The sequence below is a fragment of the Rattus norvegicus genome, chromosome 8, assembly GCF_036323735.1.
Source record: "Rattus norvegicus strain BN/NHsdMcwi chromosome 8, GRCr8, whole genome shotgun sequence".
Lineage (NCBI taxonomy): Eukaryota > Metazoa > Chordata > Mammalia > Rodentia > Muridae > Rattus > Rattus norvegicus.
In genome coordinates this window covers 72,156,745-72,174,202 of record NC_086026.1, presented here as the reverse complement: position 1 = coordinate 72,174,202, position 17,458 = coordinate 72,156,745, and the positions used below count along the sequence as shown (strand labels likewise).

The 17,458-nt window shown below is 43.0% G+C and overlaps 1 protein-coding gene across 1 annotated transcript; it reads left to right on the top strand.

Moving 5' to 3' along the window:
• Positions 1 to 206: 206 nt before the first annotated feature.
• Positions 207 to 13,481, top strand: Fem1b (fem-1 homolog B). The gene is made up of 2 exons (NM_001108157.1): positions 207 to 707; positions 11,784 to 13,481. The coding sequence occupies exons 1-2, from the start codon at positions 460 to 462 to the stop codon at positions 13,417 to 13,419; spliced, it is 1,884 nt and encodes a 627-aa protein (NP_001101627.1). The 5' UTR covers positions 207 to 459; the 3' UTR covers positions 13,420 to 13,481.
• The last annotated feature ends 3,977 nt before the right edge of the window (positions 13,482 to 17,458 follow it).

Genomic DNA, 17,458 nt, shown 5'->3' with positions numbered 1-17,458 from the left:
GGAGCGAAGCGGAGGCCGTTCCAGACCCTCCAGCCCGGCGCGGGGCAGGCTTGTACATCGCTCGCCATCCGGGGCGTGCGCGGGCCTCTCGAGACCCTAGCGGCGACCCGTAGCTCGGGCGCGCGCCTGTCGCAGCCCGCAGGAAGGAGGCGGCCTGAGGCCCGGGGCGGCGGCCGCCATGGAGATCCCCTCGGCCCAGGGCCCGTGCCTGGGGCCTCGGGGGCGGCCCTGACCGTCCTTCTTCCCGCCCCGGCCGGGTCACAGTTGTGCCTCCAGCGGCGCTCGGCCACCTCTGTGTCTCCGCCCTCGCTGGGTCGCGCTGCTGCCTGGGCGCGGCGGCGGCGCCCTGTTGAATGGGCTGTGAGGGCCCGGGTCTGAAGTGCTGGTGGACGCGGCCTCCGGGGGCGCAAGGCAGCAGCAGCGGTGGCGACCAAACGGGTGTTGGAGTTGGCGGCGGCCATGGAGGGCCTGGCTGGTTATGTGTACAAGGCGGCCAGCGAGGGCAAGGTGCTCACTCTGGCTGCCTTGCTCCTTAACCGGTCAGAAAGCGATATCCGCTACCTGCTGGGCTATGTCAGTCAGCAGGGAGGACAGCGCTCCACACCCCTCATCATCGCAGCCCGCAATGGGCACGCCAAGGTGGTGCGCTTGCTGTTAGAACACTACCGTGTGCAGACCCAGCAGACTGGCACCGTCCGCTTCGACGGGTAGGTACATCCCAACTCCAGCCTTCTTCCGACGCGCGCGGACCTCCCAAGTCCTGGATCCTCCCATCCTTAACCCTGTTTTCATGTATGGACTCACTTCTTTTTCGTACCTCCTTTAGCCCCATTGATGCCCACCTCATCTCCCAAGGCTATGTTTTGCTGTCTTTTCTTATCGACTCCTACCCTATTCCCCCTGTAGGTGGTAGCCACACCCTGGGTCTCGAGATCTATAGTCTTCTCCATTAGTCAGCGAACAGGCAGGGTCGTAGTGGTGGCTGCCTATCTAGGTTTTTATATCTTTATATCATCACTCGGAATTAACGAGATCAACAATTAAAATTGAGGACCTTTTGATGCTTCATTTAACATCTCCATAGCCCTTCTGCCCTCGGCCTCCCCCCCGCCCCCCCTCCCCCGTGGTCAGATCGAGCCTCAAGCAGATCGCTGGGGCTTTCTGTTAAAATAAGCTCCTAGAATTTCGTCATGCAGCCCGGCATCTCTAGACAGGGTTCTGAATCTCCCACAATGCTGGCCGGTATTTTTGGTTGTACAGGTGGCTCTGGGCCTAGTGTAGAAGTTACGCCATTGCTAAATTACATGTTATAGGGTGATATAATGGGAAGGCTTCACGAACACTTAATATTGTTCAAAAATTATTATTCTAATCATTTTTTTTTTCATTTGTGGTTGCTTGTAAATTTCTTTGGGGTGGGGGAAAGATACAGTTGTCATGTTTGACGTTACCTCTTTTTTCTGTGCTGAACGATTGCAGGATTGGCATAATACAGCTGTGTTCAGAGTATGCTTTATTGATTACATTGGTTTCTGTTGACCTGCAAATAAGGTATTACTAGTTTAGCATTTTCTTTTGAAGTAGATGGAATCAAAGTATAGAAATGTGCAATTTAGTTTTGGTTAGTAAAAACTTCCTGACCCCCAAAAAACCTGTTTGAAAGCATTATCTATCTATCTGTCTGTCTGTCTGTCTGTCTGTCTATCTTTGCTACTTCTGATTTTCAAAACCAGGTCTTGCTGCAAAGCCGAGGTTGGCATGGAATCCCCCAACCTCCTGCTTTAGCTTCCTAAATCCTGGCATTATAGGTGTGAGCTTTAAAGCATTTTTTTTTTTTTTAAAGATGACTAGAATAGTGTTAGATTTTGGTTGCTTTTTTCCTCCTTAAACCATAAAAGCTTTTGAGTCAGTTTTCAATGAGAGGGAACTGATTTGGACTGTTAAATTCTAATGAAATGCCAGCCCCCTGGGTCAGGGGTGATACTGTAGATAGTAGGAAAGTGGTGTTGAGCAAAGATGGCAGCCTGATTCATGTTTGTTATTCCTCTTTGGTTTTTGTGTCCTGGAAATTTCCAGCGTCTCACAACCTTACCTGGACCTGAAGCCGGATGGCCCCACTATATAAACACTTGTATCTGTTAAGTTAGGAATGAGTCCTGTGATAACAGCTGTTGCTATGGAGCGAGCTGAGATCTGGGTGGATAAGAAGACCTGTCAGGAAGAAATTGGTTCTCTGGTCATTGCAGTCTTCTTTAGTTTAAATTATTATTTTTTTCTTTTTTCTATTTTTCGGAGCTGGGGACAGAACCTAGGGCCTTGCACTTGCTAGGCAAGCGCTCTACCACTGAGCTAAATCCCCAGCCCCATTGCAGTCTTCTTAGAGCATGGATGAGAAAGCTACTTTGAGGTGATAATGAAAAGAACCTGATGCCAGGTGTGGTGGTGCAGGCCTATAATCCCAACATTGGGAAGTAGGAAAATTATGTACATTTGAGGTCAGCTTGGTATATAAATGTTCCAGGTCAGCCAGTGCTGCATAGACTCTGTTTCGAAACAAACAAGTAGTACCCCCCCCCTCTAACTCCTGACGTGATTGGAGATGCAGTTTTGAGCCTGTATACCTGAATATCTTGTTCACCATTCTGCATAACTAGTGAGGTTAAGGAATTCTAAAGCAGACAGTTGTCAGACAGCCCACTGTGTGCTAAGCTTTTGGTTGGGGGGAGGGCTATATTCAGAGACAAATGAGACTGTTCCCATTGCAGAGGCTGTGGTGGGAGGGGAGGGGAGAATCAAATATTAGTAATTACAGATAATCTGCCATTTAGGCTTGTAAGAGTTTTTGAGGCTGCTGAGAGAGGACAGAGGAAGAGGAAGTCCTCAGCTTTGTGGTGGTGGAGAAACAAGGCTTTCAAAGGAAGTAGTATTTGAGCTGGATCCATCTAGTTGATAAACCATCACACTGTATTCTTCCTAACAGCTTTTATAACATGTTAGGAAACCAAGTAGATTGATTTATATTATAGGCTCTAGAGCAGCAGTTCTCAACCTGTGGTTTGTGACCCCTTTCATAGGGGTCCTATACCAGATATCCTGTTATGATTCATAACAGCAAAATTATAGTTAGGAAGTAGCAACAAAAATAATTTTATGGTTGGGGGCCACCGCAACATGAGGAACTAAATAAAGGGTTGTAACATTAGGAAGGTTGAGGACTGCTCTAGAGCAACGGAACTACCACCTAGAATAAACCTCATGTCAGTAATTTGAGTCCTTGTTCACTGTTTTTGGAATAATATTTGAGTTTATTTTGCTTATGGCTCCATGTGAACAGCAGAGTTGACAGAGGTAAGTAGAGAAGAGCTCCATGAGGGAATGGAAAAGAACTTTCAGCTGGTGATGGATGGGAAGCTACCAGAGATGCTGCAGAAAGGGAACAGGACCAAGGGAAGCCATCCTGCAGCTGTGGAGTAATGGTGCTACCTGGGTACTGAGGGCCTGACACCTTTGTGCTAGTTTGGGAACCACTTGTTGTTGAGCAGGTTTGCTGAGACATGGGTGGGGAGAGCTTGGTGGAAAAATGTCAGTCTTTTGTTGAGTGCTTTGATTTTCAAAGCCAGTGTTAGAATGAACACTTAATGACTGTCCAGTGAGAGGAAAGGCAGGAGGACCACGTCCTCTATCTTAGCGTAGAAAAACATTGGCAATGTGTCAAGGAGCGAGCTCCATTGGTCTTGAGAATGATTTCCAGGACTTTAGCTAAGGCACTGATCATGCACATTCTCTTTTTGTTATTTCGTCTCCCCCCCCCCCCCCCCCCCCAGCTGAGGACGGAACCCAGGGCCTTGCGCTTGCTAGGCAAGCGCTCTACCACTGAGCTAAATCCCCAACCCCTGATCATGCACATTCTCATTCCTAGTGTTTGAACCAGGTTATTTCCATTCCAAGCAGACACAGGAAATGACAGCTAGAAACCTTACAACTGTAAAAACTCCATACCTCATGGATGCCTGTGTTCTTGAAGAGATTGGATTGATCAGATTATTGTTTATTAAAATATATATACTACAGGATTTGCATTGCAATTTTGGATTAAGACTAGAAAGATCAGGTTTTTTTTAAAAATGACATTTATTTTATATGAGTACACTGTAGCTGTCTTCAGACACACCAGAAGAGGGCATTGGATCTCATTACAGATGGTTGTGAGCCACCATGAGGTTGTTGGGAATTGAACTCAAGATCTCTGGAAGAGCAGTCAGTGCTCTTAACCACTGAGTCATCTCTCCAGCCCAAAAGATCAAACAGGTTTATTTACTTTATGGTCTATTCACCTTGTCTCTGTGTTCTTTTGTTGAGCTGTATGTGCAGGCACCTATTCCCACCCCCTTTTTTTGCCATAGCAGTTCTAGGGCTGGGAGGGATTACACATGTGAGCCACTGAATCTTGTTTTAATTGTTAATAATTACTTAATAACTAAAGTTATTTTAAAATGTGGGTTCCAGGTCTTGAACTCAATTGAGAGGATTATCAAGTGCTTTTACTGGCTGAGCCTTCTCACTAGCTCTGAAATCATTGTTCTACAGTGCTTCTCTCATGAGAGCTTAGTAAATGGTGCATTAATTTTATTACATCCTTATATTCTGTTTTGAAAAATTTGTATTGCTGGGTGGTGGTGGTATAAGTGTTTAAGCTCAGCACTTGGGAGGCAGAGGCAGGCAGATCTCTGAATTCAAAGCCAGTTTGGTCTACAAGTGGAGTTCCAGGGCAGCCAGGGCTACACACAGAGAAACCCTATCTTGAAAAACAAAAACAAAAAACAAACACAAAAAATCAAACAAAAAAAATTAGTAGTTTTGTTTATAGGGCTATGTAGATTATATACACATGTGCATAAATGGTCAAGTGTGTGCCTGCCTCCCTCCCCATATTGACATACTTTTGGTGAGAAAATATCTGAGTTTTAGTTGCTTCTGTAAGAACATACATATATATATACAAAACAACAAACAAAAGAATAGATAATTGGAACTGTTCTATAATTCCTGTCCCATTTTTATATGCATAAAGAAAAAATGAAAAATACCAGACCATCTTGGGAAAGATAGTAAAATGAAAAAGTACTTTCCATTACAAAAAGTGAAGGGCTAACTAGGTGGATTACTGGGGAAGGATGCTTACCACTAGGCCTGAGGACTTGAGTTTAATCCTTGGAAAGCACAAGGTGGAAGGAGAGAACCAATTGTAAGTTGTCCTCTGATTTCCACATTCATGTCATGACATGTGTGGGTGTGCATATATACACTAAATAATTAAAATTAATAATAATGTTGGGTGTGCTGGTCCATGCCTTCAACCTGAGTACTCTGGAAGGTAGTGGCCAGCCTGGTATACATGGTGAGTTCTAGGACAGCCAGAGCTAGCTAGTGAGATCCTGTCTCACAAAATAAAAGATGTTATTACTATTATTACTATTATTGGTTTTTTAAGACGAGAGTTTCTCTGTGTAGACCTGGCTGTCTTGGAACTTGTTCTGTAGACCATGCTGATCTTGAACTTACAGAGCGTCGCCACCCGGCTAGCTCAGTCGGTAGAGCATGAGACTCTTGAACTTACAGAGCTCCTCTTGCTCATGCCTCCTGAGGGCTGGGATTAAAGATATGCATCACCTTAATAATATTTACCAAAAAATCAAATGAAATAAATATGTACTTGAAATTTAGTTTTTTACCTTTTCATCATAGATTATGGGAAATTTGAGGTCAGAAAAATACTCTAATTGCTTTTTGTTTCATTTCCTCCCCTCATGCTTAAAAGATAGGGCTGAATAGATAGTTCAGCTGTAAAGAGCTTCCACAGAACCTAGGTTGGGTCCCAAAATCTACAGGAAGTGGCCCATCCACTTGCAACTCTGCTCCAAGGGATCAGACATCCTCTTTTGGCCTCCATGGATACCTCTTCTCATGCAGTGCTTGAATATAGGAAACACCCCACGCCCTCCCTGCTTACAAGCAAATACAATGTAATAAAAAACAAATACATAGTTAGTGGATGTTGGTATTAACATGCCACATTATTTACAGTGTATCCTTGAATTGGCTTGGGAACAATTGCCTTTTAGTGTGTGTATGAGGAATAAGAAGCTGTTAGTGCTAGAGGTTAAACCTAGGGTCTTGCACATGTTCCGCAATCACTCCATCACTGATTAGGCCCTATGAATTGGTTTTAAAATTACGAAATGCCGGGGTTGGGGATTTAGCTCAGTGGTAGAGCGCTTGCCTAGGAAGCGCAAGGCCCTGGGTTCGGTCCCCAGCTCCGAAAAATAGAACCAAAAAAAAAAAAAAAAATTACAAAATGCCATATGCTAGGAATACAAATATAAACTATTTAAATATTAGGAAGTGTTACATTAAAATAGGTCCTTTACATACATTAGTTTTACACTAGCAATTAAAATATTAGCTTTTCTCAGTATGTTCCAGGCCAGATAGATAGTGGTTACTTAGTGAGACCCTGTCTGAAAATGAAATAAAACAAAATAATTATTTTTACTTTTTTAGGGAAGAAGGTTAATACTGGCTTACTATAGAGTGAAGGCTGGCCTCAACCTTATGACCTTCCTGTCTCAGACTCCCATTTAGGGACATGCTACCATCACTATTTTCATCTATTTGTAAACTAAGGAATTAATCAGGATCAGGCATGATGGTGCATGCTTGCAATCCCAATACTTGAGAGGGTGAGGCAGGAGGATTGCCAGTTTAAGGCCAGCCTGAGCTATACAGCAATTCCTAGGCTACCTATTGTAGAAAAATTACCAAAAGAAAAAACGAGTGGAAGAGTCAGTGGAATGTTAGCTCAGCATAGCTTTGTGATGCCAGCTGCGCCTCTTCCCAACAATGTCTACCTAAAGTACATTCTAGTTCAGATTAGTATATTTAAAAATTTCACTTCATATGCAGAGTTCAATGGTTTCAACATACCATTTGCACTACTATTATAAAATAATTAGTCTCTAGTAGTAAACCAAAGGTATAATGTACAGGACCTATGCACTGAAAATTATAAAGTGTCTTTGAGAAAACTGGGTAGCAAACTAAGCAGAGGAAGACTCCAAGTTCGTGGTTTAGAAGTGTCAGAAGCTTCAGAGTGACTATTCTAACCAAAGGGATCTCTGTATATTTGCTGCTATCCAAATCACACTCCCAGCCTGCACGTGCACATATGTGAAAACTGGCAGGCCAACTCTGAAAGTATATGGGAATGTTTACTTTTTTTTTAAACTTCTTTTTTTTTTTTTTTTTGTTTTTTTTGTTTTTTGTTTTTTGTTTTGGAGCTGAGTACCGAACCCAGGGCCTTGAACGTATATGGGAATGTAACTAACGTAATTTTGAAAAGAAAATAAGAAACTACCATAATTAAATGTGACATTGATGCAAGGATAAAATAATGTATCAAGAGAACATTACAGAAATAAGCTCACAGGTGGAGTTTCTGGCTAATGAAAAAGGCTCCAGTAGGACTGGGAATGTATGTAGTCCAGTGATATGCCTGCCTAGGGAGCATGTCACCCTGGGTTCAAGTCCCCAGCACCATGGCAGTAAAGAAAAACTCCATGGTAATTCAGGTAGGAGGCACACTTTTTAAATAAGTAGTGCTGGAGCAAATAACCAGCATGGGAGAAAATCAGCCTTTGTTCTTACCTCATATGATGCATAACATTTTAGATAATTAGGACCTGGAAACTTAAACTATTAGGGCTCAGTAGTTAAGAGCATTTACTGCTCATTCAGGTGATTAGGGGCTGGGAAGGACTTCATACTGACACGTCTCAAACAAAGCCAAAACAAAAAAGACTATTTAGAATACCTTTATTCATAAAAGTCAATCCCTGGAAACAACCAAAATGTCCATTAAGAGGACAGTGGATAAGTAAACTGTAGAATACTCATACAACATAATACTACATAGCATTCAAAGAGAAACTGCTGATAGACCCAACTACATGGAAGAATCTCACAGTGACAAAGCCAAATATGAAGGAGTATGCTGCTGGGGTCCATTAATAGGAAATTTACTTTGCAGGCAAATGATCTAGGGAAGAACTGACTGGGAAGATGCCCAAGGAGCACATTTAAGGTGATGAAAATGTTTTCTACCTGGTTCAGAAAATGAGTTCATAGATGTATACTCGAGGTTCATAGCTGATGAGATGGCTCAGTAGATAAGGCATCTGCTGCCAACTTCAGTTTGCAGAACCTGCATAGTAGGAGAGAACTGAACTGCCCTCTGACTTCACTCGCATGCTGCAGTACATGCATGTAATTAATGTAATCAATCCATACACATTTTAAAAAAAGATTTGTGCATTTTCCTAGGTTTGTAATTCTAACTAAGGTGTAGACTCATGCATCAAATTGTTCACACAAAATACTGTATTAACTATTTCATGTGCAGTATAGCTCAATTTTCATAATAACCTGTCAGTAGCCCTATGTGGTAGGTGAATAACTTATGTCTTTCTTGCAGATATGTAACTAATAGGTTTACATAGCACCAAACACACCACAAGGTCTTCAGTGTCATAAAAAGTATCACCTGTAAGGAACTGCTCATCAGTATTTGTTTCAATTTCTAAGAATTTATTTATTTTATGTATTCATGTACACTGTACCTGTCTTCAGACACACCAGAAGAGGGCATCAGATCCCATTACAGATGGTTGTGAGCCACCATGTGGTTGCTGGGAATTGAACTCAGGACCTCTGGAAGAGCAGTCAGTGCTCTTAACCGTTGAGCCATCTCTGCAGCCCTTGTTTAATTTCTAAAGGACCTTTCCAGACTGGTATTAACACATTGTATCAAAAACAAATACAGGACCAGTGCAATGGCTCAGTCAGATCATTGTGGCCAGACCTAAGCATCTAGGTTCCATTTCTTGGGACCATATAGTCAAAATAGAGAACCAACTCCCTCAAGTTGGTCTCTCACTTCCAAATGTGCAGTGGCATCTGTACCCCTACATTTTATATACATATACTTTTCTCTATATCTCACTCACTGGGATGCACCTACTTGCATACATTGACTGTATAGCCCTGGCTGGCCTTGAAATCAGTTCCATCTGCCTCTGATTGCAGGGAAAAGGTGTGCATCATTACTTTTAACTAATTTTTTTTTTTTAACAAAAAGGGATAGAGGATATTGTTTTTGTGATGTTAACTGGGGCTAATTTATGCTTTTCTAAGTCTTGTTCTGCTGTAACAAAATACCTAAGACTGAGTGGAAATTTATTTCCCATATCAGGTAGGTTGGGACATTCAAGGTGAAGGGACATTTGGTTGTCTGGCAAGGGCTGCATTCTGCAGTGAAGAATGCTATCCTTCTACATGGTAGAAAGCAGAAGAGCAGGTTAGCCTGCCACTAACAAGAGCTGAGCCTCTTTCATAAGAGCTGCAATTTCAGAGTCAGGCAGGTACCCTATTTGCAGTGCTAACACCTGACTTTTGGAGAGGCATTATGGGAATTGTACTCTTACTTTGTGGGGTCTGTAATTTGATCTGTGTCACAACATAAAGTTGTGTAGTGGAAGCCCATTAATAGATTTTTTTTGGTGTGCTTAATTGTCCTAGTGAATAATTACTTGGTTATCCCTCTGCCCTAATTTGTTGGGTGAATTTACTGGTTCTAGCACAGTAATTCTAAATATCTTTAGCAAAAAGTCTTTTTAGGTTCCATGAACCAATATCAGTAGGTTTAAAATTAGGAAAAGGAGACTGGGGGTAAAGTGGGAAAGGATGGACTTGTCAGAAGAGCCTAACTTCATAGATTGCAAACCCTGCTTGTAACAGTGGCTCAGTGGGTAACTGTAGCCTCAGTGTCCAGTGTCCAGCCAGGGAGTTGCCTGGGCAGTTTCTCAAATGCTTGTTGTCTCCTGCTGTGCGTGCTGCATAACGATTTGCTTCAGGAATAGATGCCTTTACACAGGATGCAAACACATCTTTTCATTTGGGATATAGCATGCTAAAACACATTTTTACAGAGTGTTTATATTTACATGATAAGCATATTTGCTTAATAAGTCTCCATATGCATCCTGCCATCCAGTACATTTCCCAAAGGAAAACAATTTACAGCTGTCTATATGTGAATACTGTGTGGAGATTCAAATCCTGATTCTGTCTCCCCTATATCTGGTTGCAATTCTTATTCTAATCCTGCCTCAATGTTGTATAAGTATTCCTCCCCATTTATTTTTCTGATTTGTTGATAAAAAGCTGATCAGCCACTGATTAAACAGGAGAGAATAGGGCAGGACTTCCCAGCCAGGGAATGGGTATAGAAGAGAGAAAGTGGATTACCCACCAGGAGAATCCAGGAGAGACACCATGAGAGAACAGCTCTGAGCAAGAAAGCCATAAAATAAAATGCAAGTATCTGGGGATTTTGGCTTGGAAGTAGCCAGATTAATTTAGAGATTAAAATAGAGTAATACTGCTCAGTTGTTGTGCTTTTAAAGCATGTTAAACAAGTAAAATAGTCCCGTCTCAATTATTTGGGAGCTAGCTGGATAAGAGGAAACTGTAACACACTTAATAAGAAGCCACTGACAACATTGTATGACCCAGTGGTTGTTCATTCTTGCTGTAGCTTTAATTTATTTTATGTATATGAGCACACTGTCGCTGTCTTCAGACACACCAGAAGGTGGCATCGGTTGTCATTACAGATGGTTGTGAGCCACTATGTGGGTGCTGGGAATTGAACTCAGGACCTCTAGAAGAGCAGTCAGTGTTCTTAACCACTGAGCCATCTCTCCAGCACCCCTTGCTGTAGCTTTAAAGCAGTGATCCTCAATCTTCCTAATGCTGCAACCCTTTAATACAGTTCTTCATGTTGTGGTGACCCCCCGCCCCAACCATACAATTATTTTGATTGCTACTTCATAACTGTAATTTTGCTATTATGAATTCTAATATAAATATTTTTAGAGGAAGGGGGTTGCCAAAAAGGGTAGTGACTCACAGGTTGAGAACTGCCATCTTAGTGCTTCTGTCATCTGCTTTTTGTTCTTTTTTCCCCAAAGCAGCATTTTAACAAAAATAACTTAGGAACTGGAGCTGTTTCTCTAAATGGGAAAACTGAGCTCTGGAGGGCCCCTGGTCTACTGAGAGGCAGGTCATGATGTGCGTCAGCATACATACCTTTGGTAAAAGACCGCACAGACCTCCAGACACTGCCTCAGCATTTGCGTGCTTTGCTTTTTCTGGTTTTAAAGCTTTGTGTGCCTGGTATAGGTTCTCACCTTCCTCCTTGAGACAGATTATTTTGAGCACACCTGACCCACCAGCCCATTAACTGTGGGGATTCTTGTCTCCATCCCACCCACAGTAGTAGTCTCCTATCCTACAGTAGTGACACTAAGATAATACACACTCGCCACTCTTGTCACTAAGTATGTTCTGGAGATTTGAACTCAGACCCTCATGCTTGCATAACAAGTACTTTCCTCACTGAGCCTGTCTTCTCAGCCTTTCCTCTGTTTTCTGAGGTGAATTGTTGCCAGTAGAGAGTATTCTTCACGTTAAAAAAATGACTTTAGAAATGACAGTAGCAATAATTTTATTGATCCCACACTAGTAAACTGCTTTGTTGAAATTACTTGTTTTTATTTTTACCATAACTGATACTTTATTAAGGTTTGGGAAAGTAGAGTTTTATTTAGTGCCTGTGAATGCATGTCAGGGCCCACTGTCTGACTGACTGTTCTTTCTGTGTGTAGGTATGTCATTGATGGTGCCACTGCTCTTTGGTGTGCTGCGGGAGCCGGACATTTTGAAGTTGTTAAACTTCTAGTCAGCCATGGAGCCAACGTGAACCACACCACAGTCACTAACTCAACTCCATTGCGGGCAGCGTGCTTTGATGGTAGACTGGACATTGTGAAATATTTGGTTGAAAATAATGCCAATATCAGCATTGCCAACAAGTATGACAACACCTGCCTAATGATCGCAGCATATAAGGGGCACACCGATGTTGTCAGATACCTCTTAGAACAGCGTGCTGACCCCAATGCTAAAGCACACTGTGGAGCCACAGCTTTGCACTTCGCAGCCGAAGCTGGTCACATTGACATTGTGAAAGAACTGATAAAATGGCGAGCCGCAATAGTAGTAAATGGCCACGGGATGACACCGTTGAAGGTAGCTGCTGAAAGCTGTAAAGCTGATGTCGTTGAACTGTTGCTCTCTCATGCCGATTGTGACCGCAGAAGTCGGATTGAAGCCTTGGAGCTCTTGGGTGCCTCCTTTGCAAATGACCGTGAGAACTATGACATCATGAAGACATACCACTATTTATATTTAGCTATGTTGGAGAGGTTTCAGGATGGTGACAACATTCTTGAGAAAGAGGTTCTTCCACCCATCCATGCTTATGGGAACAGAACTGAATGTAGGAACCCACAGGAATTGGAGGCTATTCGGCAAGACAGAGATGCTCTTCACATGGAGGGCCTTATCGTGCGAGAACGGATTTTAGGTGCTGACAACATTGATGTTTCCCATCCCATCATTTACAGAGGGGCTGTCTATGCTGACAACATGGAGTTCGAGCAGTGCATCAAATTGTGGCTTCACGCGCTGCACCTCAGACAGAAAGGAAATAGAAATACCCACAAGGATCTGCTTCGGTTTGCTCAAGTCTTCTCACAGATGATACACCTCAATGAAGCTGTGAAGGCCCCAGACATAGAATGCGTTTTGAGATGCAGTGTCTTGGAAATAGAGCAGAGCATGAACAGAGTTAAAAATATCTCCGATGCTGACGTCCACAGTGCCATGGATAACTATGAGTGTAACCTCTATACCTTTCTGTACCTTGTGTGCATCTCCACCAAGACACAGTGTAGCGAAGAAGACCAGTGCAGAATTAACAAGCAGATCTACAACCTGATTCACCTGGACCCCAGAACACGGGAAGGTTTCACCTTGCTACACTTGGCCGTCAACTCGAACACACCAGTCGATGATTTCCACACCAATGATGTCTGCAGCTTTCCCAATGCACTGGTCACAAAGCTCCTGCTGGACTGTGGTGCTGAGGTAAATGCTGTGGACAATGAGGGGAACAGTGCCCTCCACATTATCGTCCAGTACAACAGGCCCATCAGTGATTTTCTGACCTTGCACTCCATCATCATTAGCCTTGTGGAAGCTGGAGCTCATACCGACATGACAAACAAGCAGAATAAAACTCCGCTAGACAAAAGTACAACTGGGGTGTCTGAAATACTACTTAAAACTCAGATGAAGATGAGCCTCAAGTGCCTGGCTGCCCGAGCAGTTCGGGCTAATGACATTAACTACCAAGACCAGATCCCCCGGACTCTTGAAGAGTTTGTTGGATTTCATTAAGTGACTGGATGTGTAAAATCGTTTAATGTGGTGCTAAAAAGTAAAGGACTTTAATCACAGACAATAGAATTCTGTGTTTGTAACTTCTCCTTTTCTTTCCACTATCCTTTCAGCCCATCGTCCTTGGTTCCATGTGCCTCTTTTCTCACGTGGTATTGAGTTCAGCACACTAAACAGAGCAGCGCTGTTCAGGTGTAACTGGAAGGTGTTTGGACATTTGTTTGTTTCTTTTTTTTTTTTTTTTTAAAGGAATGAATGTAAGATTTTTGTGTAATGGGGCATTTGTGATTTAAAATTGATGATGTTTTAAACAGCTGCCTACAAAAGTATTTCTGTTAAGCTGATGTCAGCATGTCATCCGTGCAGCAGTTTTGAGGATTTCATGAAGAAAATGAACTAAAAAGGAACACTGGGAGCAATGGGAGATGCTCAAGCCCTGCATGGATGGTTCTTACTTCACTGTGTGTGTGCAGTGATACAGCACATTTTACATCAGGAGGACTTGAAACACTTAGCTACTGATTAATAATCTGAAAATTATGTGCAGTTATTGTTGGAGAGTTGAATTTCTGAAAATCATTGCATTCTGCTGGGTAGTGTCTTCTAACTGGTGATCTTAGCACAACCTTGCGGACATTGCTAGATTCCACTCTTAGGCTTGAATTCGTCTGGTCTCTGATGTAATAATGGATCTAAATTGCATTTACGCATTTGATTTGGCTCACAGACCTAAATAAGGAGCAAGCTGTATTATGAAACATTGTCACAGTATAGGTAGACATTGTACTTCGTCCTCTTCCAGCCCTTTCCTTGTGTGTTGTATCTTTAAAAATTGGAAACTGCCTGCCTTTCCAGAGGGCATTGTGTCTCCCTGATTAGGTGTAGGGTGAAAAGGAATGAGGACACTTGTGATGTTCTTACTTAGTCCGTTGTAAGATGTAGGAAACCAGGAGTAGGGATAGGAAGTGAAGTACTTGATGAGGAAAATGATTCTCAGTGCCACACGAAGTGTATCTCAGAGCCGTAGACTCTTCTACCGCAGAGTGTGGTACTGAGGTCTTTGTTTTTTTGCTTTTTTTTTTATCAGCAACATTTCAACTCTTAAGAGTATTCTGTGATTTTTCTCCTAAAGCATCACAGAAATTCAAGTTGAAGGAACGCCAGCTTCTACCGATGCTGGGGATGGGAAAGAAAGTAACACTAGTTGTTCCTGTAATTTTCTCTAGTGCCAAATGAACGCCTGAGCTCCCCTAGTGCATGGAACCATACGTGGAGACCCGCAGCTTCTTGTTTTCCTTAGTGAAAAGCATTGTCATGATACAACATCAGATATAAACTTTGAACAACCTGTAAGATTTCACAAATACTATACCTGTGGATATTGCTTCTAAAACATAGGAGAATGGTTGTAGTTGGAGTAGTACCAAGTGACCAAGCCAAAATCAGCACCTAGGGCCTTAAGCAGAGCTACCCCACAGAATGAGATCCTGGGGAGGGCAGGAAGGGAGACTTGAAAAGTATCCTGCTCCCAGGGTGCAAGGTGCAGTGGCTGTTGCTGTGCTACGTGTGTCCTTGCGTTAGTTGTTTTCCTAACTTGAGAGTTTACATGGAAGGCATTTCTGATGGCTTAAAGGGAGGTGTTGGGATGCCCTAACTTGGGAACTTCTGACCTGGACCCTCTTGTTGTGACTTGAGGAGATACTGATTCACCTTGCTCTGGCAGCTCTCCGTGGCCTGGAAGAGATGACACACTGCACAAGGTGAGTCAGCCCTGCCTCTTCTCAGGCTCAGGTCCGGTCTCTCCTTTTCGGACTCTAAGGTCTGATGAGGACAGTGAGGAATAGCTGTGAAACTTAGTATTCAGTTGGTTCCATTTTTAATGTATATGATTTTTAAGCACCCAAACTTAAAAGTATCTATCAGATAATACTGCATGTTTTAAAAACATTTTTCCTCTTTCACTACCCAGGACCAACACTGTTCTAAGACATTATTTATATATGAGGATGATAATATGCATATTCTGATGTAGAATTTAAGGACAGCTTTTGAAGCAGGGAAGACAGCTGATGAGGGTGGAGTGAATGGGATGGGCTGGTGGTAAACTAGATTTGTTTAGTTGTGTAGTTGCACATTGTGCACTCTTGCTGAGGGTCTGTTTCTGTCTGTACCATCACTCCGGATTTGCATTGTGGAACACCTGTATAAAGCCATTATAGGAAGAAGTGATCCTCATGCCTGGTTTTTCCATTACTTGTTTTTGGGAGCATTCTTTGAAAATATGCTCAGCCAAATGTTCCATGAACTTTTGTTTTAAAGAAAAATAGGTGTGAACGGTGATAGCATTGTAGCTAGCTCAGTAGGCTGTCTTCTGTTGCAGCCATGTCTGTCATTTGATGTTTGTTATTGGTAGAATCATGCTTTGAATTGTAACTCTTCCTTGATAGTGTTAGTGATTTCCCCAGAACCTGTCACTTGTGTTAATTGTCACATAAGTTTGGATGAGCCAGGAGTGCAGGAGCGTGCCTTTCACTTCTTTATGCAGTTAGGAATTGAAACTTTACACTTCAGTGACTGACCTCAATGTGGGCAGCAAACCTATCCTCTTGTTGAAGAAAGGGCAGCTGACTCTGACACTCTGGCTTTTTGTAGTCCACTCTTGCTTGCTCTCACCTGGAGGTTCTTCACTGTGGGAACTTTAAACATGCAAACCAAAAAGTGGCCCATCTGCCAAGCTTTGGTTTTGCTAGTTTCTGAGAGGGGTTTTGACCTCATACTAATAGTTACTAAATAGTGATTGTGAGGACTTAGGCATGACAACATTGTTTGACATAAAGTATGGTTAGGAAGTAACACCTCTCTAAAGGCAACACTGTTTGAGACAAACATTTCTGAAAAGTCCCAGAGAGGAGTTCTTGTAATTGAGGCATCAAGTTAAAATGAGGTCGCTTTGGATAATTCGAGCAGCAGAATGTCCTTGTTCTTGGACTATGGAAGGCAAAGGACTTGTGCTGTCTGTACTCTGCTTGTTGAGAAGCAGCCAGTGGCTGAACCTGAGTAGGTGGGTTAAAGTATCTGTGCCTCATGACACAGACGGTTGTAAAAATCTGAAGTGTATTTTATCAGCTACCTGGATGTCAGTGCACACAGACGTGCACTCTTCTCATGACTGCAACAGTGATCGGGAAGAGGAAAACCCTCAACTCTGCCTTTGGCTCTGTGAACTAATTTCAGTTCAGATTCTAAGCTGTGCTCACTCCCATTTTGAAAGTGCACAGCTGGATATCCTCTGACAGCCCCTCGCTTTGTACATACACTGAGGGGCTTTCTTTGAAGTTTCTAGCAGACCTGCCAGAGATGGGCCAGGCGTACAGCAGCCCCTTTCTCAAGCCTGGGATCTGGGACAAACCCTACAGTGACAATGCCGATATATTGACTACTACAAATGTAAAGTAAATGTGGTCTCTAGTCCTAGGTTTGTAGAGTGTACCCTGTGTTAATGTGTAGGGAAGGGACAGCCGTTTGAAGGTTTGGGGGAGTGTATCGTTGATGTATCTGCAGGGGCGAATGCTGCTAAATTACAGCTTCCCAGCTTTCCTTTAGGGGTGAATCATGGGATGAGTAGCCTCATCAGAGATGTGAAGGCGTGAAGAGGCAGGCCTGCTAGGTGAGGACACAGGCAGGCTTCGCACCTCTTTTTCCATCAGGTATTGTAAAATGTGTGCATGACTTTTGTTGTTGTTGCTCAGTAATTGGTAGATGAAGAGATGAGGGGACCTCTCCCCGCAAGCTTTCCTAACCAGTCTTTTCAGAGGAACATAGCTGGAGTAAAGTCTGGCCTTCACCTACGGCAGGACCCTGTCCTCTAATGCTCACCGCACCCTGCAGTCCTCGGGGCAGAGGAGCTACCTAGCTGTAGTCTAGTAATTCACCGTGGTTTACTGCGAGCCAGTGATGTCATCCTATCGTGCACTCTTGTCAAGCCATTTATGTGACTTTAATAAGCTTAGTAACTTGCTGACCGCACCGGGGCCTATCA

What these genes read in the sequence shown, in the direction of transcription:
- Fem1b (NM_001108157.1), top strand. Translation starts at nt 460, where the DNA reads ATGGAGGGCCTGGCTGGTTATGTGTACAAGGCGGCCAGCGAGGGCAAG. An exon ending in GGCACCGTCCGCTTCGACGG is followed by an intron (nt 708 to 11,783) that starts GTAGGTACATCC and finishes TTCTGTGTGTAG; the next exon opens with GTATGTCATTGATGGTGCCA.